The sequence below is a fragment of the Leucoraja erinacea genome, chromosome 26 (genome assembly GCF_028641065.1).
Source record: "Leucoraja erinacea ecotype New England chromosome 26, Leri_hhj_1, whole genome shotgun sequence".
Classification (NCBI taxonomy): Eukaryota; Metazoa; Chordata; class Chondrichthyes; order Rajiformes; family Rajidae; genus Leucoraja; species Leucoraja erinaceus.
Window position 1 is genome coordinate 3,839,170 of NC_073402.1, and position 24,209 is coordinate 3,863,378.

At 43.8% G+C, this 24,209-nt stretch overlaps 1 protein-coding gene across 1 annotated transcript in view; it reads left to right on the plus strand.

Annotated features, from left to right (window-relative positions):
* Nucleotides 1-24,209, plus strand: part of LOC129709602 (glutamate receptor ionotropic, kainate 3-like) — a 593,488-nt gene that overhangs the window by 433,290 nt on the left and 135,989 nt on the right. The window contains exon 12 of the mRNA XM_055656054.1: nucleotides 13,731-13,849. Coding sequence (XP_055512029.1) covers nucleotides 13,731-13,849 — 119 coding nt within the window. The remainder of the gene's footprint in view (nucleotides 1-13,730; nucleotides 13,850-24,209) is intronic.

Consider the following 24,209-nt stretch of genomic DNA (forward strand, 5'->3'; position numbering starts at 1 on the left):
TCAGGTAGCGTGTAGAAACAGTTAGACAGTTCACTACATTGTATCCCTCTTGAGTTCAAACCTTCCCTGGCCAACAATGAGCTTGCCAGGGCACCACCCTGCTTGAGGTCACTTGTTGCCAACCCCAGTTGGACCTGGTCTCTACTCGCCTCTTGCTCTTCACCCCCAGCCCCCTACTTTCAGTGAAGAAGGGTCCCGACCCAAAACATCACCTATCCTTTTTCTCCAGAGATGCTGCCTAACCTGTTGAAATACTCCAGTGTTTTGTGTCTACCTTTAATAGAAATTCAAGGTGTAGACATAGTTGTGCCTGCTCGAGTTGAACCACATGAGGTGATACAAAATAATTGTAGCCAATGCCAATAGGCCTGGCTACATATGCAACTTTGACAAGGCTTATTCATGACTAAAAAAGTTTAATTCTGTGAAGTGGCAGAGATTGACTTTTACCCAGAGTCTTCAGTGGTTGTACAAGCTACAAATACGGAACTAGAAATCCAAGATCAAGAGAGAACATTAATGACCACATAGCGATCCTTATTTCGCATAGTTGTATAGGAGAATCTACTTACACTGTAACTTTGGCGTCTTGAAGACTTCCTGACAAGTTCATGTGTGATTTCAATGTACCAGGTTAAGTGTTTGATCCTGTATGTCAAAATGCTGTATGGAGAAAGGCATCCAAAAGTTAAAAAAGGTTTCAGCTGGGATGTGGCATTGGTGTTAAATGCAGTGAATAGGCAAATAACAATAGCAAATAGCAAAGGAAAGAGTTCTGATAAAGGACACAAAAGTGCTGGAGTAACTCAGTGGGTCAGGCAGCATCTATGGAGAACATCGATCGGTGACATTTCGGATCGGGACCCTTCTTCAGACTCCGTTCTGATGCTCAGGTGAGCTAGTTTGGCATAGTTTGAGACTGGTGGAAAAAATCTGCTAACGAAGTAATGACAATCACCCTTCACAACTATGCTCATTTAAAGCTCAGAATTGCTAAAATATTTCCATCTAAGTAATTAAAACTGAAGCTATGTTCAGTGTCGGCACGGCAACCAACTCATCAAGATTTCATAAACGGCAAATGACCAGAAAAATAATGGGTAGGCAGCCTCATTATATGTGATTAGAGCCTCTACTGGCAAACCAGCGTAATGACAACCATCTTCACTCTCAATGTGAAGGCCACACTTAAAACAGGAAGCCATGACGTTGAATAATGTACAGAATTGTGGCTAATGAGCAGTGGGAGAATCAAAATGTAAACACCATGGATGGCACTGGTGACAATAATGTCGATATAATACGGCATCATGTAATGTCATGTAACATAATGTAAATATAACAGGGCGGCATGGTGGCACAGTGGTAGAGTTGCTGCCTGACAGTGCTACAGAGACCCGGGTTCAATCCTGACAATGGGTGCTGCCTGTATGGAGTTTGTACGTTTCCCCGTGACCTGCATGGGGTTTTTTTCTGGCAGCTCTGGTTTCCTCCCACACTCCAAAGATGTACAGGTTTGTAGGTTAATTGGCTTCAGTAAAATTGTAAAATTGCCCCTAGTGTGAGTAGGATAGTGTTAGTGTACAGGATCGCTGGTTGGCACAGGCTCGGTGGGTCGAAGGGCCTTGTTCGGCACTGTATCTCTAAACAAAACAAAACAAGTCTAAAATTAAAGTTAGTGATTAGTATTTGTTCATATTTTCTTATTACATTAGAGACCATTTCGACATCAAGTCTATGCTCTCTTACAATGTCACATCTTTCAATCCCACTCCTCCACATTCTTCCCATTCTGCCAGACATGTCTACTCCACCATTCAATCATGGCTGATCTCTGCCTCCTAATCCAATTTTCTGCCTTTTCCCCACAACCCTGACACCCATTATAATTAAGAATGTGTCTATCTGTGCCTTACAAATATCCACTGACGGCCTCCACAGCCCTCTGTGGCAATGGGTTCCACAGATTAATTACCCTCTGACTAAAGAAGTTCCTCCGCACCCCCTTTCTAAAAGAGCGCCCTTTAATTCTGAGGCTATGACCTCTGATCCTAGCTCTCCCAGCAGTGGAAACATCCTTTCCACATCCACATTATCTATGCCTTTCATTATTCTGTAAGTTACAATGAAGTTCCCTCTCAGCCTTCTAAACTCCAGAGAGTAGAGGCCCAGTGCTGTCAAACGCTCATCATATGCAAACCCACTCATTCCTGGAATGAGTTTCAAGGTCAGTTTTTTCACAGCTGTTATCGGGCAATTGAACCATCCTATCACAAACTGGAGAGCAGTCCTGAGCTACTATCTACCTCACGAGAGACTCTCAGACTAGCATTGATTGGACTTTACTGGACTTTATCATGCACTAAATGTTATCCCCTTTATCATGCATCTGTACACCGTGAACAGCTCGATTGTAACATAGTCTTTCTGCTGTCTGGTTAGTATGCAACAAAAGTTTTATTTGTACCTTGGTACATGTGTTAATAAACTAAACTGAACTAAACACTAAAATGAGTCATACCTGACTCTCGTCTGGAGATACACTTGAAGCTTAGGTCTAAAGGGATGTGTAGTTTCTCATAATGGCAGAGAGAGGAGGTCATTACTATTGAAAAAGTTTGGCCAAAAGAGTTAAGAGTGGATTTGATCAATTTCCGTCCATTATTAGTTAGGCTCCTATAGATATTTTGCAGACCTGTTCAAGCATCAAGTGGCAAAATGTTTATCGTTCATTGATTTATAATTAGATTCACAATTATGTCTTAAAATTCAAGTGAAGGCCTGATTTTATCTCTTCCACACCCGTTAATCTTTGATGTGATCTTGCGTGACTGGCAGTGCTTGGGTTTAACTTTGTTAATGTTTGGTGTGCATATGGGCTACATACTGAAAGCACATGCACACGCACACGCACACGCACACGCACATGAACATGTACACGCACATGCCCATGCACACACACACGCACACACACATATGCACACGCACACGCACACGCACATGCACACGCGCACACGCTCATGCACACGCACATGCACACACGCACACGTACAATAACTGGTCCTTTGCCATTCATGGGAATTTAATGGATTAGTTGCCAACATCAGTTTTAAGTATTTGGATGGAAATAGAGTCATCGAGTCATTCAGCATGGAAACAGGTTCTTCGGACCAACTTGCCCATGCCAACCAACGTTCCCCATCTGCACTAGACATGTCCCATCTATATTATATTTTAGATAAGCTGAAAATGCAGTTAAACATGATTCATGACTTTAAAATTTTTTTAATGTTCATTCGTTTCATTAAAAGGGCAACGATAAATATGCAAGAGAGGTTCCGTCTATTACTTCTATTCACAGCCTTCCTCCCTGAAGGCACAGCGATGCAGTGAAAATTGTTGCCAGCTCTCTGTTTCCAAGAGGCCATTTAATTTGATTCATTAAGTGGATTAAGATACAGTATTCCTGGCTACATTTAGTACCCATTGCCTTCAAAAGTTGATTGCTGGATAGGGAAGACTGAGTACCTTCCATGAAGGGCATTGGGGAAACAGGTTGGATTGCATCTACTGAAATTAGCTTTTGCTTTAGAGGCAATGTTATTAGTTTAGAGAAACAGCATGGAAACAGACTCTTTGACCCACCAAGTCCGTGCAGACCAGTGATCACCGTACACTAGCACTATCCTACACACACTAGGGACAATTTACAATCTCTACCAAAGCCAATTAACAACAAATGTGTAAATCTTTGGAATGTGGGAAGAAACCGGAGCACCCATGGAAAACCCACGCAGTCATAGGGAGAACGTACAAACTCCATACAGACAGCACCCGTAGTCAGGATCAAACCTGGGTATCTGGCGCTGTAAGGCAGCAACTCTACCGCTGCGACACCGTGCCACTCAAACTCTGCAGTGGGGTTATGAAGATTCTTCCCTGGATTACGAATTCATTTAATATACCAAATGTGTAAACTGAGGCCAGCACTGAATGAGTAGATCTTCAACCAAATCTTAACCTGAACCAGTCTTTTCCACACGAACATGCACATGAATGCATTTACTGAAATAATTTGCATTTATATATATCTTTCCTAAACTCAGGAGATACTTCACAGCCAGTTAAGTCATGTAAAAATGGTAGTGTAGGTGTTTGATTGTCATGCGTACTTGGTACAATGAAAAGCTTTTGTTGCGTGCTAACCAGACAGCGGAAAAACAATACATGATTACAATCGAGCCGTCCAAGGTATACAGGTACACGATCAAGGCAATAATGTGAATAGTGTTTAATGCAAGATAAAACCAGTAAAATTCAATCAAAGATAGTCTGAGGGTCGCCAGTGAGGTAGATAGTAGTTCAGGACTGCTCTCTAGTTGTTAATAGTATCGTTTAGTTGCCTGATAACAACTGGGGAAGAAACTGTCCCTGAAGCTGGAGGTTTGCGATTTCACACTTCTGTATCTTTTGCTCAATGGGAGAGGGGAGAAGAGGGAGTGGCTGGAGTGTGACTCATCCCAAACTTTGGCTTTCATATCCAATCACTCTCCTCTGACTAAGACGGCACGCTGAAGCCAACATACAGCTGACTTGATATTCTGAGGCAAGACGGGTTCTTTTGGTCTTGCCTATGGTGTACACTGAGAACCACTTGAAATGAGAGCTCAAAGATGAATCATTGACCACAAAATCTTCCCGTACTTTATAGTATTTGCATTACACTAGCTGCATGTGGATTCTATAGTTTCAAAATAAAGCACCACAATCCTGTCTTTCTCATTACAGTACAACATAGGAATGGGTCCTTTGGCCCATAATGTGTGTGCCAGACATGATGCCAATATAAACTAATCTCCTCTGCCTGCACGTGATCCATATCCCTCTATTCCCTGAATGTCCATGTGCCTGCCCGAAAAGATGCTTAAATGCCACTATTGTATCTGCCTCCACCACCAGTGCCGGCAGTATCAGGCACCCACCATGTGCCGGCAGTATCAGGCCTCTACCACCTACTATGTCAAAACAAAGTATCTTGCCCCAAACATGCCCTCTCACCTTCTTGCCCCCTCTCATCTACAAATTAATGCAATGTATTCTTGTTGTTTCCATTGTGATGGACTCACGGTATAACAGCAGAGACTGAACTGCTTGTTAATTATTGGTTTAATCTGGGACTTGCCTGACAGTGGTTCCTCCATTCTTCATGTAGATAACCACTCCTCATTTGCCATCTGTGTCGACAGAAAGATTTGTAGGCCTACTCTTCTGTCCTTAGTACATCTTTGCTTATCCTGTAACCTTGCTTTTTTGTGCATCATCCCACATTCTAACTCCCACACATAGCTAATGGTTCTAATTAACTTTTCCTTGCAGTTTACCCTAATTAATCTCTAATTACTCTAACACGACCTTTCAGCTACCTTGGCTTAATTGGCTTAATTTTCCATAATCCATTTCCAAAATATAAAGTGCTTAAGTTACAATCGCACAAGACATTGGTGAGGCTGCATTTGAGGTATTGTGCACAGGGCCGGATTTACGTATAAGCTTCACAAGCTTAAGTTTAGGGCCTCGAGATCTAAGGGGGCCTCAGCAGGGCCAGATTTACCTGTAGCCTTCATAGGCTGATTGGGAGGGGCCTTAAGGGGATTCTGAGGGCTCGCAAGTGGAATAGCCTAGGGCCTCTCTTCAACTAAATCCGGCCCTGATTGTGCACAGTTTTGGTCACCCTGCTCTAGGAAGCATTTCATTAAGGGGAAAGAGTACAGAGAAGATTTATGAGGATGTTGCCAGGATTCAACAATACAGAATGTTTGGTTAATCTAGGACTGGTGGGAATGAATCGGGTCAAATCTTGTAGTCAAGGTAATCAGGGTAAATGTATCAAGACCCAGAGGATGTAGGTCTAAGGTGAGAGGAGCAGGATTTAATAGAACCTGAGGAGGAAAATTTTCACCCAGAGGGTGTTGGGTTATGGAACACACTGCCAGAAAAGATAATTGAGGCTGGTACTATAAACATACTTGGACAGATACATGGATAAGAAAAGTTTGGAGGGATATGGGCCGAATGCAGGCCAATGGGCCTAGATTAGATGGAGCATCGTGGTTGGCATGGAGGAGATAGGCCGAATGATATGTTTCCATGGCTCTGTGACCATATTAAATACTTTCCCCCATTTCCTTATGATTCCTGGAGATTTCTTCTTCAGTCAGAAACTCAGTGGAGCTTGAACACATCCCAATTCCTCAAGATGATATGTTCATAGTTTGACTGAAGCAGAATTATTGGTCAGACCACAAGGGAGATATTCTTTGCTGTTCTTGTCAGCTTGACTGAGTAGGTAGCAATGTGACCTCCGATTTAAGATGCTGTAGGTTTGTTCAAGTCCAAAAACGTAATCACAAACATATAGCTGGAAAGGGGGAGAGGGAGGGAGAGAGGGAGAGGGAGAGAGAGGGAGAGGAGAGGGAGAGGGAGAAAGAGGGAGAGGAGAGAGAGAGAGGGAGAGGGAGAGAGGGGGAGGGAGAGAGAGAGAGAGAGAGGGAGAGGGAGAAGAGAGAGAGGGAGAGGGAGAGGGAGAGGGAGAGGGGGAGAGAGGGAGGTAGAGATGGAGAGGGAGAGGGGGAGAAGGTGGAAGATTTGCAACAATGCAACAACTCAGTTTCAACTAGTAAACTATGAGCCCATCCCAATAGACCCCACAGAAGGTTTCACTGTATTATTTTGAAGCATAGGTAAGTTATCCTTGGCTCCTAACCAAAACTGATTTCCCTACCAACATTTCTGAAACAAATACTTTACACACCATTCTTTGTGTGAACAGTCTCCAATATGCATCACGTATGTCCTGTTTTCTGTGCTGTAATTGTTATATGGTTATATACTTACATGGTTATAATATGATGTCTCCACTTCAGGATTAGTTTAGTGCCTACAAAGGCGTTTGGAACTTTGTAAAGAGATGCACCGGACACCATATACACGTGTTTTTCTTTCACCTTTAACTTAAAATATTACTCACAGCCTAAGATTTGGCACAGTAGTCTAGTTTAGTTTAGTTTTGAGATACAGTGTGGAAACAGGCCCTTCGACCCACCGGGTCCATGCCAACGGTTGATCTACACACACTAGGAACAATTTACAATCTTATCAAGCCAATTAACCTTCAAACCTGTCTGTCTTTGGAGTGTGGGAGGAAACGGGAGCACCCGGGGAAAACCCACACGGTCATGGGGAGAATGTACAAACTCTGCACAGCCAGCATCTGTAATCAGGATTGCACCCGGTTCCCTGAAGCTGTGAGGCAGCAACTCTACCGCTGCGCCACTATGCCGCCCCTTTCGCAAATATCAGGAGACATTTGGAAGAGTCTCGTGCTTTCAGCCCAGGATGGATCACAGCTTTAAAGTGGTGATTGAGTGAAGAAACCTTCAATAAATAGTATTATTCTTTATCCTGAAACAGCAACTTTGTAAGTGTTTGTGACAAAATAATAAAGTCGTCTCGATAGAACTTTTCAACAAAGAGCCATTCCAATTTTTCAGCAACATATTTAATGCCAAAGAAAACCCCATTTAACAAGATTGATTCGGTCCTTTCAGCGTTTGGTTGTATTGTGAAGCTGAAACTCGGTTCGACAAGTATACTGTATAAGACGTATCACATCAACGTTCATCGTACAACTGTGAATTAATGAGGCTACACTTGTTGTGTTAGAGGACATTCATTAGCCACCAAGTTCAGTCATTTTTATTTTTTCTATGAAGGTGCCACTTCTGATTTTGATGTTGACTTCAAAGTTAAAATTAGTTCAAAGTCTGGTCTCCATGAATGGAAATGGTTTAATATGTGAGGCTTGCAATCTAATCAAGTTTGCTGCTAATTACCATGATTGGACATGTTTTATTGGACTTTTGGAGATGCAGCGTGGAAACAGGCTCTTTGGCCCACTGAGTCCGCGCCGCCCATTCATCACCCGTACACTAGTTTCATCCTACACACCAGGGGCAATTTACACAAGCCGATACACCTGCAAACATGCACATTTTTGGAGAGTTAGAGGAAACTGGAACACCCGGAGAAAACCCATGTGGGTCACAGGGAGAACATACAAGCACCGTGCAGACAGCACCCGTAGCCAGGATCGAACCCGGGTCTCTGGTGCTGTAAGCCAGCAACTCTACTGCTGCACCACTGTGTCACCATGAACATGCATACTGGGATTTTATATTTGTTGGGCAATCTCCACGTTGAAACCCCAGGCAAAAATGAGCAGAATGCATCTTAGTTACTTATTCTTCTTGGTTCCAAATATAGTGATGATGAGAGTCGAGGAGATGTAACCTATGTGTAACCTTTGGTGTGTGTGACCAACTATTGTTTGTTCCTGATACTAAGTGGGCAAAAAAATCATTCCTCAGCTCTCAGCTACTCAGGTGCCCCAGATTGAGAACACAACTTCTCATTTAAGTAGTTTGGTTTGAGATGCAGCGTGGAAACAGACCCTTCGGCAATTCATTAAAATGTCTTCGAGAGCTAGGGCAAGAACAGTAAGGGAATAAATAACATTTAATAAGTGTAGAATCCTTAAGAAAACAGTTTGTATCTCACTGCGCTGATACACCTGGGAACTATAGAGCATATCCGAACATGTGGTCGGAAGTGGATTCTGAGGGATAAGAGATATGTTATTGGATGGCCAAGGGTTTATTTGTGATTTTCAGCATGGTTTGGCATAGGAGGTCATGTCTCAGGAATTTGATGGAATTTTTTGAAGGAGCAATCAAGAAGATTTGGGATGGAGGCACTTGTGACAAGGGGTAGAGCTGCTGTGTTGCAGCACCAGCGACCCGGGTTCAATCCTGATCTCCGGTGATGTCCATGCCGCGTTTTTATGTTCTCCCTGTGACCGCACAAGTTTCCTCCAGGAGCCCCAGTTTCCTGCCACTTCCCAAAGATGTGCAGGTTTATAGGTTAATTGGCTTCTGTAAATTGCCCCTACTGTATAGGATGTGAAAGTGGGATAACAAAGCACTAGTGTACTGGTAATCGATGGTCAGAGTGGACTCAGTGGGCTGGAGACCTGTTTCCACATCATATCTCTCTAAATCTAAATCTCCAAAGATGAAGGATGGCAGAGCCATAGATAAAGTAATAGATGGACATAGAACAGCACAGGAATGGGCCCTTCAGCCCACAATGTTTGTGCCGTACATGATGCTTAGCTGAATTGATCTCATCTCCCTGCACATGATCCATATCCCTCTATTCCCTGCACTCTTCAAAAGCCTCTTCAAATGCCACTATCCTATTTGCCTCCACCACCACCACTGCTAGCAATGTATTCCAAACCCCACCAATCTCTGCCCCGCCCCGTCCCATATCTTGGCGGACTTGCTGGGCCTTACTGTACATGAAGAACTGCACTGATCTGTCTGGTCTGGAAATGATCGCAATAAAAATCTAATCTGAGTTAAATCATATTCTTTTTGCTTGATTAACGCATAAAACATAACTTCTAATCAATTACATTTCCAGATAATTTGGCAGAAGTAAAGAGGCAAACAAAATAAAAATGTTGAGTTGCTGCCTTACAGTGTATGCAGCACCAGAGACCCGGGTTCGATCCCAACTACGGATGCTGTCTGTACGGAGTTTGTACATTCTCCCTGTGAACCCGTGGGTTTTCTCCGAGATCTTCGGTTTACTCCCACTTTCCAAAGATGTACCGGTTTGTAGGTTATTTGGCTCAGTATTATTGTAAATTATCCCTGGTGTGTGGTCGCTGGTCTGCACCGACTCTGTGGGTTGAAGGGCCTGTTTCCGTGCTGAATCTCTCAACTAAACTAAGACCAAACTAAGAGTTGAAGTGAATGCAACTGAAATCAAAATGTTACAATGCAGAAAAGCCAGAATGATGATTGAGCTGATGGGGTTGATGGAATCTCCAACATGTATGTGTATGTTGGTACATCTCCAACTGTACACACCTTGTCCTGACTCATTAACTGTAGCCTACATTTTACATAGAACATAGAACAGAACAGCACAGGAACAGGCCCTTCAGCCCACAATGTCTGTGCCAAACAAGATGCTTGTTTCCACGCTGTATCTCTAAACTAAACTAAACTAAACTAAACTAAACTATTATCATAGGTACACAAAAATGCTGGAGAAACTCAGAGGGTAAGGCAGCATCTATAGAGCGAAGGAATAGGTGACGTTTCAGGTCGAGATCCTTCTTCAGACTGATGTGTGGGGGGGGTGGGAAAAAGAAAGGAAGAGGCAGAGACAATAGGCTGTGGGAGAGCTGGGAAAACATGTCTCGTGGTGACGTCTGTATGGTCATGAGTGGATGCCCAAAGAGTCGTACCTTTTTCTGTTCGCCACTGGATTATCAACATGTTGAACATTTTCAGCAACCTGCTGCGACTATGACGGGTGCTGGCAAGTCGCTGAAAAAATTGCGTTAGTGGGACAGGCCCTTTAGTGCACACTGACTGTAGTGAAAGATCTTATATGGTTCCTAGGTCACTCCTCCATCATGTATTAGACACGGGAGTCAATTTATCATTTTTTTAAACTCCAAATCAGACCAAAAAAAAAGATAAATAATTCACCAATTTGATACGGTTCCAAGTTGTGCCTGCATTCAGACGCTGTCATGCAAATAACTGAGACACAAAGTTCTTTGAATGTACCAGCCGTTATTTTCCTTTACTGTTTCAGTTTAAAGTTGTGATCTACAGAAAAGATATCAGAGCTGAGCATTCATTAACCGTGAGAGTTGGTGTGAAGGTACTGTTGCAGGAACGTTAGAGGCAGCTGCATTTGGAATGCACTGGGGTGTGAAAATCGGTGTCATTGAGAGATTGTGGCAAATAAGTATTGATGGACTTAAAAGGGAAGGTCGATAAGGAGATGAGTGAGGAAAGATCAGTAGGTACACTGAAGAATATAACATCAGCACTGTGCCATGGGGTCAAGCAGCTCTCTGTGGTAAATTATGTCGAATAAATGTGGTGTACTGTACAAAATAGCTTTTTTTCTGTCTTTGCATCTTTGTGGTCTCTTGTCCTCATCTTTTCAGACCAACATTCTCTAAATTTCATGGCTGATGCAGTTTCTCCATAACCCACTGTGTTTTGCCCTGCTGAATTCACTATTTTTGATCAGTTTAGTTTAAGTTAGAGATACAGCATGGAAACGGGGTCCAAGCGATCCCCTCACAGTAACACTATCCTACACACTCTAGGGACAATTTATAATTTTACCAAAGTCAATTAACCTACTAACGTGTATGCCTTTTGAGTGTGGGAGGAAACCGGAGCACCCGGAAAAAAGCCCACCCGGGTCTGTGGCGCTGTGAGGCAGCTTTACCGCTGCGCCACCGTGAACCTTGTCAGGAATAATTTGTAGCCCTCTATATGTAAAGAAAATTCAGTTCAAATGAATAGTTTTCATTCCCTTTGATAATGTTATCCTTGTCATCGTTCATTGACTGTAAAGGGCCTGTCCCATTTGGGCGTCATTTGTGCGTCACACAAATGGCGCACGAAGATTTTGTACATCCCAAAATCCTGGGGCGCTGTGCACGACCGTGCGTCACTGCCTACGTCACCACGCACCATGCGTGCGTAATGCGCATCATGTGCGCATAATGCACACCGTGCGCGCACCACATGTACGGCATGACGCACGCCTGCATCGTGACGCGCAAATGATGTTGCGTTAATTACTCAAATGGGACAGGCCCTCTTTACTAGTTTTTTACAAGTGACATGGTCACAGTGAAATTCTTCATTCTGCCGCCTACACACAAACCATGCAAAGAGTCGCCACGTATTGGGCGACGACAAAGTCACAAAGTATAGAAATCTTTGAAGAAATCTCTACTGACCCGTGGAAAATTGTTTTGTCTACATGTTGGCTGCAAGATTATGTATCTGGGGCGTTTAAGAAAGAAACAGTAAGGATTATCACACAGCATTTTGAAGATGAAGTGCAAAATATGCTTCACATTTTCTTTCAAATAACAAGTCAAAGCCTCTTTTGGAGCTGTCAAGTGTGGTTAAAATGAAATAATTTATTTTTAATGTTGGGCACACTGTAAACCTCAGTACATCCAAACTCAACAAAGTTTCACCATCCTCCTGATTAAACTTTATTGACCCCATGCCTCGTTGTCACCCTCCCCTCAGCTAACAATGACCCATTCTAAATATTCCTTGAACTTCATCCCCTTTGACCTCTCGTTTTCACACCTTACCCCACCATATCTCTGTGTCTCCCTTTCCCCTGAAGAAGGATATCGACCTGAAACAACACCCATTCCTTCTGTCCAGAGATGCTGTCTGTCCCACTGAGTCACCGCAGCACTTTGTGTCTACCTTCGGTGTAAACCAGCATCTGCAGTTCCTTAAAAGACAAGTTTTTCTGTATCCCAAAGTAAATTCCAGACCAAATATACCCGATAATTACTTGTTGAAAACTAAAATGTTCGCAGCAATATGAACTTAGCTTGTGAAAAAACAAGGGGATGACAGGTTGTTACAATGCAATTTCATTTATTTGTTCATTGCAAAACTGAGGTTTTGATATTCATTCTGCATTACTTTGCTCTTCACATAAAGCAACGCACCGCCCACTCACAAAGGGCAAAACTATAGGGAATCTTTTAATAATACAAAGCCCAACAAGTCATGTCCTTTCTGTCACGCAAGAAAGTGATTAGAATGTACAAAATTACCACTGGAAATAAATGGTGAGTCATCAAGAAAAATCTCTCGACCACATAATAGACACGAGAGCAAGGATAGAGCGATATCCACAGGATGGAAGGAGACCTGCGTGTAGAATAAATACCAGCGTAGAATCACTAAGGTCAGCAATTATAAGGTTTTTTGAACTGGAATTTAATTTAAGACACAGACGAACATTATTGAGTTTTGGTATAATTTAGAGTTACAGCACGGAAACAGGCCCTTCAGCCCACCAGGTCCGCGCCGACCAGTGAACCCTGCCTTCACCCATTAGGGAAAATGTTTACATTTACCAAGCTAATTAACGTACAAACCTGTATGTCTTTGGAGTGTGGGAGGAAACCGACGATCTCGGAGAAAACCCACGCAGGTCACGGAGAGAGCGTACAAACGCCGTACAGACGGCACATGTAGTTGGGATCGAACCCAGGTCTCCAGTGCTGCATTCACTGTAAGGCAGCAACTCTATCACTGCACCACCGTGCTGTCCTGTGGGGACATTATATCTAAAATATCAACTAAAAGAAATTAGGCTGAATGTGCAGGAAGTTTGATGTGCAAAAATGTCAGTTTCTCTCAATGGCTCATTTGATGGTAAACAAATATTTTTTGCTGCACTCAACATTAATCTATCTTTTCTTTCACGTGGTGAATAGACCTGGATGGAACAACCAGCAATGTCTGCTGTGTAGGAAGGAACTGCAGATGCTGGTTTACTCCGATGGCAGACACAAAGTGCTGGAGTAACTCAGCAGGTCAGGCAGCATCTGTGGGGACAAGGAATAGGTGACCTGATGAAGTGTCTCGACCCAAAACATCACCAATTCCTTTTCTCTAGAGATGCTGCCTGCCCCGCTGAGTTCCTCCAGCATTTTGTGCCGATCTTCAACTATGTCTACTTTTGAAATGTTGATGCTTCAGCCTTTCCATTCAATGGTGTCTTTGTTCTCCTTCCCGTTGCAGGTTCAGTCCATATGAATGGTATGATGCTCATCCTTGCAACCCTGGGTCTGATATAGTGGAGAACAACTTCACCCTGTTGAACAGCTTCTGGTTTGGAGTTGGAGCTCTTATGCAGCAAGGTGAGATGTGTTTCATCTGGTGTTCTCCTCTCAATCTTACTCCATGTCATTGAAAGATGCAATGATTCTATGATACTGTATCGTCATATGTGCCTCGTGAAATGCTTTGTTTTGCATTCAACCTGGTAATATCATGTAGCAGACTTCACCTGGGCAGTGCACGTTTTGGTGCCGGCAACATTACAGAAGTTCACCGAGAGTATGCCTGCCACCGTACGTGGCAACAGCCACCCTCCCTGCCGGGTCTCCCCTTTATTGGGCCTTTCCCATTGTTTCTAAAGCTGCGATGTGCTCCATCAGAACCAGAATGTGCAGCAGAGCTGCCCGTGGACAAGTAGAAAATGCTGCATAATGTTGGAGTGCTCAGTGTCTGCTGTTTTTCCACTGATGGATCAAACTAACAAGCATGAAAACTGCTGCTGTTGTAAAGCAGGTATCCGGGAATGGTGCAATGGGTCCTGAATATTCACACCATCATATCTTGACATTAAAGTCAATTTCTACACCACACAAGGAAATAGGTGACTGTGGAAAAATAAATGTCCCCTGAAATTGGATTGTGTTTTTTTTTTGTTCACTACACAATCCCATTTCAATGAACAGAAATGTGATGGAAAATGAGGAACCAAATGACTGGATCCCCAAGTATATGGTTTTAGTTTAGTTTAGTTTAGAGATACAACACGGAAACAGGTCCTTCGGCACACCGAGTCCACACTGACCAGCGATCCCCACACATTAACACTATCCTACACACACTAGGGACAATTTATATAATTTTATACCAAGACAATTAACCTACAACCCTGTACGTCTTTGGAGTGTGGGAGGAAACTAGAGCACCCAGAGAATACCCGTGTGGTCACAGGGAGAATGTACAAACTCCATGGGGACGGCACCCATAGTCAGGATCGAACCCGGGCCCCTGAGCATCTCTACTGCAGCCCACCGTGCCACTGTGTCGCAAAGCGATCAAATGCCAGTGAACAGTTGCCCCATCCTCCCTTAAATGAGGAATATCCTGGTCTCCAAACAATTGACAGAGAAACCAAACTTTGTGTCTTGTTTCCAAAGGTACGTCCTTAGACGCCCATAGATTGTAATACTGCCGCATAATCTACCGCTGCACCCCCATGCCGTCCAAAAGGTGGATAGGCAGATGGTTGGATAAAGTCCAGAGATGAAAAGAGAAAAGGTGTGAGACAAAAGAATTGCAGAGTTCCGAATTGTGAAGCCAGAGGTGGAGATGTAGGTAGAAGGGGGAGGTGGAGGGGAGAAATATGTGCAAGTCCAGGTGGGGCACGGTGGGGGGGGGGGGGGGGGGGGGTGAGAAAGGGGTAGAGGAGGGGGACGGGTGGGAGGAAGGGGAAGGTGGAGGGATGATGTTACCTTAAATTGGAGAATTCACCGTTGTTGTAAACTACCCCAGCAGAATATGAGGTGCTGCTCCACTGGCAATGGAGGAAGCCCAGGACAGAAAGGTCAGTATGGGACTGGGAACAGGAGTTAAAATAGTCAGCAACTGGGAGATCCAGAAAAGAAGTTTAAAGTAGGAAAGTGTGTGGTCATGCACTTTGTTAAGAGGTCTGGCCAATATGTGTTCCAGGATTCAAGCAATGGAGTGGTTTGCTCTTCATTGTCCTCTGATGTAGCCCAGCTACATTTTAAGTTATGAAAAAGTTAGCTTTTTAGACTTTAGAGATATATCACAGAGACAGGCCCTTCGGCCATTGAGTCCACGCTGACCAGTGATTACCCCGTATACTAGCACTATTCTACCCACAAGGGACAATTTTACAACTTACTGAAGCCAATTAACCTACAAACCTGTTCGTCTTTAGAATGTGGGAGGAAACCGGAGCTCCCAGTGAAAACCCATGTGGTCACAGGGAGAACGTACAAACTCCATACAGACACCTCCCTTAGTCAGGATCGAACCTGGGTCTCTGGCACTATAAGGCGGCAGCTCTATTGCTGCGCCACTGTGTCACCCTACTTGTCAGCAAAGGTAATCACAGCAATTCAAGGGGGCAGTGTGTCACCTTGTTGTGAAGGTTAATAGTAAGATTAAATGAGAACTTACCAGTTTGAAGTTTGATCTTGCTTTTATGAGGAGTTACGATGAGCGATTACGTGAAGACGGGCCGTCCGTCTGCGTGCGCATCAATTTTCAAAGCAGCGGTGTTAAATCACAGATAAAAAGAAGACCTGAGATTAGTAAGATTGTGCAGAAACTAGATCTTCCATATGACCTTCATAGTATGAGGGTGGGAGCGGTGGGCACGTAATCGCTCATCGTAACTCTTCATAAAATCAAGATCAAACTTCAAACTGGTAAGTTCTCGTTTAATCGTACTATTTTACTTCGAAGTTACGTGAGTGACTACGTGAAGATTTTAAAGCTCTGTGATTTTACGCTGGTTACGAATCCAGGCGTCACAAACTGAATGGATTGACCATGTATGCGTGTAATCATTAAAGCATTCAGACATTACGTAGTTAAGTAAAGAAACTGCTGCTTTAAATGAAAGAAAAGGTTTTTTTTTAAAAGTTACCCTTCCCAACCTTGGGGGGGGGAAACTAAGGGACAGAACTTAAAATGGTACGTGCAAACACCCCCAGTCCTGTTATGGGTTTGTTATAAAACTGGTGGACCGTTATTTCATTCATCCATCCTGCAGCCACTAGGATGTCGTCAAGGGGCATGTCCATAGCTCTTGCTGCCGACGTAGATGCAGCCCTGGTGGAGTGAGATTTAACCATATAAATGTTTACTCCTGCTACCACCATTACCTCTTTTGACCATCTGGAGATGGTTTGGTGTGTTTTTTATGGCTGATGAAGACCGATTGTTCTGAGCCTCTGAGGTTCTCCGTAACTCTCAGATAGTGGTGTTAGTATGTTACTACCCCCACAACCGTTGGTCCTCTGGATATGCCAATAACTGGATCTCCATCCCTGGCATTCCTGGCCTGCTCTGTTTTATCAGGTTCCTGATTACGAATGTTATGTTGTTCATATTGGTGGTCATGTGGTCCAACCGTAGCTTTTGCTGTGTCTGGACTCTTTGTCAGCATACCACCTTCAGGGTTAGTTATAAGTGGTCCCCACTGTAAAAGTAGGGTTTGTACCATGCTCACATCCCATGTGTCAGTGTACCTTGGCCTTGGAGGTCTTAAATTGTAAATTCCCTTTATGAATTTTGTTGTAAAGGGCTGCGTTCCTATCAAACTGTGCCCTGCTTCCGGCATCAGATTGGAGGAGAGGGCACTATAGATGCACTATAACTTAGTTTATAGTTATAGTACAGTTGATAGGAACTCCAAGACATTCGTTATCCGAACTGTGTTGTATTTGTTCGGACAGTCCTATGCCTTGAAATGGCCACCTCAGAATCTGCAGACCAACTAGTTATACGTTCATGTAGTGGATGATTGCTCCCTGTAACTGGGTTCACTAGGAGGTCCCTGCTCTTGGGTACAGCCACTACTGGCAGGACTATAATTCCCAAACTTTTATGGGACCAGGCTTGAGTAGGCCAAACTGGCACTACCAATATGCATGTGGCTTAGTCTTGCTTGATTTTTGTCAAGCATCGGTTTGTGAGACAAATTGGCGGAAAGCATACATAAACATTCCTCCCCAATTGAGGGAGAAAGCATCCACTGCCTTGCTCCTGGATCCAGCTCGCAGGACACATATCTGGGTAACTAATGGTTAGTCTAGATGCAAACGGATCAACATCTGGTATGCCAAATCGTGTAGTTATTTTGTTAAATACTGTCTGATTCAACATCCATTCTGTGTTGTTATTAAACAATCGTGATCCAACATCTGTCACCGTGTTATATCTACCAGGTAGATTTCCCAAATATTCCTCTCGATACACCAGTGCCAAATGAGGTTTGACAATCTGTCGTAAGATACAGATTTTACACCACCCTCGTTAATGGATATATGCCACCGCAGTGGTGTTATCAATCTGAATTTGAACAAGCACCGGTTGCATATCGCTACAGAGAACCTTGAGTCCATATTGTGCCCCCAACAATTCTGGGTAATTGATTCCATGTGTTTGGGGAATTACAGACACCTGCTCATTCCATCTGCCCCCACAGCTTTAGACTGTGTTGGTGTCTCCCCATCCTTAGCCACTTGCATAGGTCTGAAGAACCCTCGATGGCTTTCGAGCAAAATTTCCCTGAGCTGTCTCCCATTCGTTATCCACCATAGTTATTCAATAATGGCCTCTGCTGGCAATCCATAGTTTGCCAATTCGGCCTGCATGTAATCTGAGTGTTCGTTCCTTTGCTCGCTGTAAGTTCTGGTAATGCAAAGGCCCGTACTGCTGGGAATGCAGCTACTATTTGCCAATTACACTCGCTGTTTGCCTGATAGATGGCTAGAATTTGACTATCAGGTCATTGCAGGCTTAATTAATATTGTCGTTTGCCCCTAGGCAAAGTCACCAACATATTTACTGTTTTTGATAGTAAATTCTAGGTAATCAATTACCCTTGTAGGTGTCAATTTTGATTTAACTGGATGGATGAGGTAACCAATTCTTTCAAACAGGGTTTTGGTTTGCTTGACTAATGCTTCTGCCAATTCTTGGCGACTTCAAAATGAAAATGTCCTCCAAATATGCCATTACTATGTGGTTTTGAGACCTTTGTAGTCCCAGAATTGGTTTCCGTAGTTTAGTTAATAGTCTAGGAACTGATGTCAACCCATTTGGCAGAGCCATGCCATCCAGTTAAACTTCAAATATCTCCTGTTCTTAATGAATAGACACCGAATAGTATGCATCTTTGAGGTCGATGCATGCCATGTGACCATTTTATAGGAAGCTCCGATAAAACAGTAGTTAGACCGTAACAAAAAATTGCTGTTTCTAAAAGTCTGTACTGCACAAATGAGTTAAACTTGGATGAAGTGACATCCTCCATCTGTCACCTGTCCTGGAAGGCTATCCTGCCCAAAATACTGGGCCTGCCTTGAAGACAATTCCGGTCAGAGTTCCAAGTCTGCTTGGAACCTATGTATGTTGTGCAGTAAAAAATAATCACATGTTGTTATCTGTTTTTATTTAAAACCAGATCTGAAATTCATGTTAATGTCATTTTGAACAAAAACACAAGAGTAAAATTACCAACATGTAACTGGTCCACAATCCCTTGTTTCAGTAAACCCAGACCCACCTACCTCCATGGCTACCGGTGGTCTTGTGGTAAGCCCAAAGGCCCCTGATGCGGGTTCCTTTTCTCTCCTTGATTGGGAGTTGGACTGGTAGGAAGTGTGGATTCCATGTTTCTCCTGACCTCTGCTTGGGTCTTGGTCTGAAAACCTTATCATACTGAGCCTGCCTTGTCGGACAATACTGGCCATAATTCTGAGTCTGCCTTGAAAGATGACTCTGATCATATTTCCGTGCCCAGCTTTCAAGCTACCACCGGCTTCAGTGAACTGCTTACCCCCTATGGAGGTGTGGGGTGCGTTGTCGCCTACTGATAAAGTTTGCTTGTCGTTGGTACCTTGATTGGTCCGACAGAATTTGCTTCCTTCTTCTGGTCTTACCTGAAGAGAGGATTCGGCGGCTGGTTTCCCCAAAGTCACCCTGATAGCGCTGTTCCCTTGCCGGCATTTGTAGCGTGCGGATATTCTGCCAACTGCTGTCTCTTGAGGCCATATGCATGTGCTTCAGTATGTTCACACTTTAATTCGAGGCCAGTTACCTACTGATCTCGAAACCAAATTTCGTTTGAACGTTAAGTGAGGTTCAAATGACAAATAAATGGTATTGTATAGTATTGTAATTCGAAATCAGTTACATACTGATCACTCACACTCCCCTCCATTGAGAGTGAGATTTGTAGGTAGCCCTGAAAACAGGTGCTGCCGCAGGCCCCTGAGGATACCTGCGCTGACATGGCCCCTCTAGCGGGCCTAAATGAGACTCTTGCTTTGGGTCAGACTGAAACTGACCGTGAATGCTCCTCTACTCAGAGCAGGAGACATTTTCTTGATCTCTATCCAGGGAAGCACCCAGTGGAACCTGGATGATTGCAGAAGTATTTCTTTTCTTTTGTGCTTATTATTTATTTTATGTAAAGCTCTTTGGTGCAAGTTAACTTAAACAGTGCTATATAAGTAAAAGTTACTTACTTCCTTCCTTTATTCTGCTTGTCCCTGAGAAGGTTTCCCCCCCCCCTGCTTTTGTACTCTGATTCAGAGTGGTTTCTTCCATATGTACTTCCCCCTCCAATGGGCAAGACGTTGGGTTGCCCAATTATGCGAGGCTCCCGGTACTGCCTGCTGCTGTAGGCTCCGGGCTAACACAGCTCTCTCCTTAGAGCAGGTCATAGTTGGAGCAACTTCTCCAAAAGGTTGCTCCTATGTGGGAGAGTCGTCCTCAGATGCTCTCTGTTGAGGGAGGGTATCCCTTTCCCTCCCTGGACTCTTCTGAGTCAACGGGTTGTTTGACTCGCGGGTGGATTTTCCCGTACTGCAGGACCAGCAACGGAGCTCTCCTCCTGCAACAAGTCTCCTGCCGGTTCAGCTGCCGGCGCTCATTGTTGGGAAATACCGTTGCCCGCTACTGGGAAAGGCTGCGGTCTTCGGCAGCCAACTTCCCCGCGGACCGTATCCTCGACATCTGGGCCCTGAAACTACAAAAAGTTTCAAGCCCGAAAGAAAACAGGCAAGTGATTCAACTTTCCTTACCTGCCCATCCTTACATAGAAACATAGAAACATAGAAAACGTAGAGCCAGGCAACATCTCTGGAGGAAAAGGGTAAGTGATGTTTCGGGTCAGGTCTGAAGAAACATAGAAACATAGAAAATAGGTGCAGGAGTAGGCCATTCGGCCCTTCGAGCTTGCACCACCATTCAAGATGATCATGGCTGATCATCCAACTCAGTATCCCGTACCTGCCTTCTCTCCATACCCTCTGATACATTTAGCCACAAGGGCCACATCTAACTCCCTCTTAAATATAACCAATGAACTGGCCTCGACTACCCTCTGTGGCAGAGAGTTCCAGAGATTCACCACTCTCTGTGAAAAAAAGTTCTTCTCATCTCTGTTTTAAAGGATTTCCCCCTTATCCTTAAGCTGTGACCCCTTGTCCTGGACTTCCCCAACATCGGGAGCAATCTTCCTGCATCTACCCTGTCCAACCCCTTAAGAATTTTGTTAGCTTCTATAAGATCCCCTCTCAATCTCCTAAATTCTAGAGAGTATAAACCAAGTCTATCCAGTCTTTCTTCATAAGACAGTCCTGACATCCCAGGAATCAGTCTAGTGAACCTTCTCTGCACTCCCTCTATGGCAATAATGTCCTTCCTCAGATTTGGAGACCAAAACTGTACGCAATACTCCAGGTGTGGTCTCACCAAGACCCTGTACAACTGCAGTAGAATCTCCCTACTCCTATAATCAAATCCCTAGAGTGCCTCTGCCAGTCCATCGCGCGTTGCGTTCAGACGTAATGACGCGCACGCAGACGGACGGCCCTTCTTCACGTAGTCACTCACGTGACTCCGAAGTAAAATTGTAATGAGTAATCAGTGTTGGATTTGCAAGTGATGCCTTCATCTTGTATGAAAAATATGCAAAGCAATATTTTCTGATCCGATACAAGAGGCTTCTAGTGTCATTTAATGTTGCCTTCTCTTGAATAATATTGGTTTATTTGGTTGGGCAAGCCTCCGGGGGTATTGGTCACTTTGGGCCCCGTAGAGAAATAGCATCAGAAGTACGTACTGTGTAGGTAGGAACTGCAGATGCTGGTTTAAACTGAGAGATAGACATAAAACGCTGAAATAACTCAGCGTCAGACAGCATCTCTGGAGAAAAGGAATGGGTGAAGTATCGAGTCGAGATCCTTTATTTCAGCCTGAAGAAGAAGTGCGACAGAATAGATGGCCTGTGGGAGAGCCAATTATTCTGGTGGCTTGTTTTCCAGATGACTACCTGTGGCTGTGCTGAAATTATCCTCTTTATTCAGGGCGGCAGTGTTTAGTTTAGAGATACAATTGTACAATTTTATAGAATTATTATCCAATTTATTTACTGTCATTTGAACATCAAGTATGAAGTTCAAACAAAATTTAGTTTCTGCTGTCATACAACAAGAAAAGAACCAAGACACACAGCCAACACAATTTACACAAACATCCATCACAGTGAATCTCCTCCTCACTGTGATGGAAGGCAAAGCCTTGTCTCTCCCTTGTGTTCCATTCTTCTCCCGATGTCACCGTCCACCGGACCTGCGGCTGGTGCCTCCGAGCTCCGGAGTCAGGTCGAAGCCGCGCACCGCCACAGCTCTCCATGCTCCGAAGCTGGCCAGCTCCACAATGGTAAATCCGCAGGCTCCGCGACTGAAGCCCCCAGGTCGTTCCGGTTGGAGGCCGCTCCATGGTGCTAGGCCCCAACGACAACGGAGACCCGACATGGAAAAGGTCGGGTCCAGCATGGAAACAGGCTCTACAGCGCACCGAGTCCACACCGAACTGTTCTCACTAGTAATTTGATACCTCACGTTCTCATCCACTCCCCATATGTTATGGGCAATTTACAGAGGCCAATTAACCTGCAAAGCGGTGTAGTGGGACATTTGGCCGACAGTGAATGGGGTGAGCTGTGTATGGGCAAGGTGGAGAAAGGGGGATGAACACATCACATAGAGAGAGGAAGGTGAACCGATGATAAACCAAACAACCACAACATCATCCTGCTGTGATACAGAGCAGCAGTCAATATGGGTTTTATAGCACAGTCACTTCACAACACAACAACATTTAGCACCACATTAAAACCTAGATTTTTTCCAGATATAAATCAGAAGTGACTAAGAAAGGTTTAAAAATTTGGAAATCATTTTTTTTGTTCTTAATGGGTAGTAGAGTTAGAATCTTTGAATATTTTTAATGGGGCAACGTATCGAGTCGAGATCCCGAGTTGCGGGGTTGAAGATTACCTTTTTTTGTGAGCGCCCGCCGGGGGCCAACACCAAGATATAAATGGCTTTAATGGCTGCGGGACATTTAAACATCGCCCGCTGTTTGACTCGGTCTTTGACTACATGAAAGGTTTAAAGGAGAAGATGCTTGAAGGATGTTTGGAAATTGTTTTTTTGTTCTTTTTCGTGGGTAGTATGACTGCAGAAACGTTTCATTTGGACCTCATCTTTGAATATATTATTATAAAGCAGAGGTTGGCAGATTCTTGTTATGCAAGGCGTGAAAGATCCTTTTTCTCCAGAGATGCTGCCTGACCCACTGAGTTACTCCAGCACTTTGTGTCTATCTTTGGTGTAAACCGGCATCTGCTGTTCCTTGTTTCTACACTATCATCAATTGTGAGTTGAGTTGAAAAGCTTGGGTTGGGATTGATTTTGTTTGGTTTTGTAAACAGAGAGAGTTTGAATGGTTTTTTAATTCAAGTCTGAAGAATTGTTAATCTGTTGTGAATGTCATTACTTCAACTTAGAAAAACACGTCTAGGCGGCACGGTGGCACAGCGGTAGAGTGGTTGTATTACAGTGCCACAGACCTGGGTTCGATCCTGACTACGGGTGCTGTCTGTTTGGAGTTTGCACGTTCTCCCCGTGACCTGCATGGATTTTCTCCTGGAATCTCTGGTTTCCTTCCTCACTCCAAAGACATACGGGTTTATAGGCTAATTGGCTTGGTATAAATGTCAATTGTCCCTGGTGTGTGTAGGATAGTGTTAATGTGCGAGGATCGCTGGTCGGTGCTGGCTCAGTGGACAAAGGGCCTGTTTCGTCACTGAATCTCTAATCTAAACTAAAACTAAACAAAGAGTTGAAATGAATGCAACTAAAAACAAAATGCTGCAATACAGAAAATCCAGAATACACCATGATGATTGAGCTGAAAGGGTTGATGGAATCTCCAACATGTATGTGTATGTTGGTGCATCTGCAACTGTACACGACACCTTGTCCTGACTCCTTAACTGCAGCCTACATTTTACATAGAACATAGAACAGCACAGCACAGGAACAGGCCCTTCAGCTCACAATGTCTTTGCCAAACTCAATGCTAAGTTAAACTAATCTCATTTGCCTCTACATAATCCATATGCTTTAATTCCCTGCATATCAACCAGTTTTTAAATGTTGCTTAAATGCTGCAATCATATATTATTAAATCTGTGGCAGGTTTGATCTCAGACACATGAGGCAGAATACCACAATAGCCCATGTTCATATCTTCACATGTTCAGAGAAATATAATCACCCTCTAAATACCCAATTATCCCATTTGACTAACCATATCACAGACATTGCCTCAATCCTATTCACCTCCGATCACCATCTCTGTAGCTTA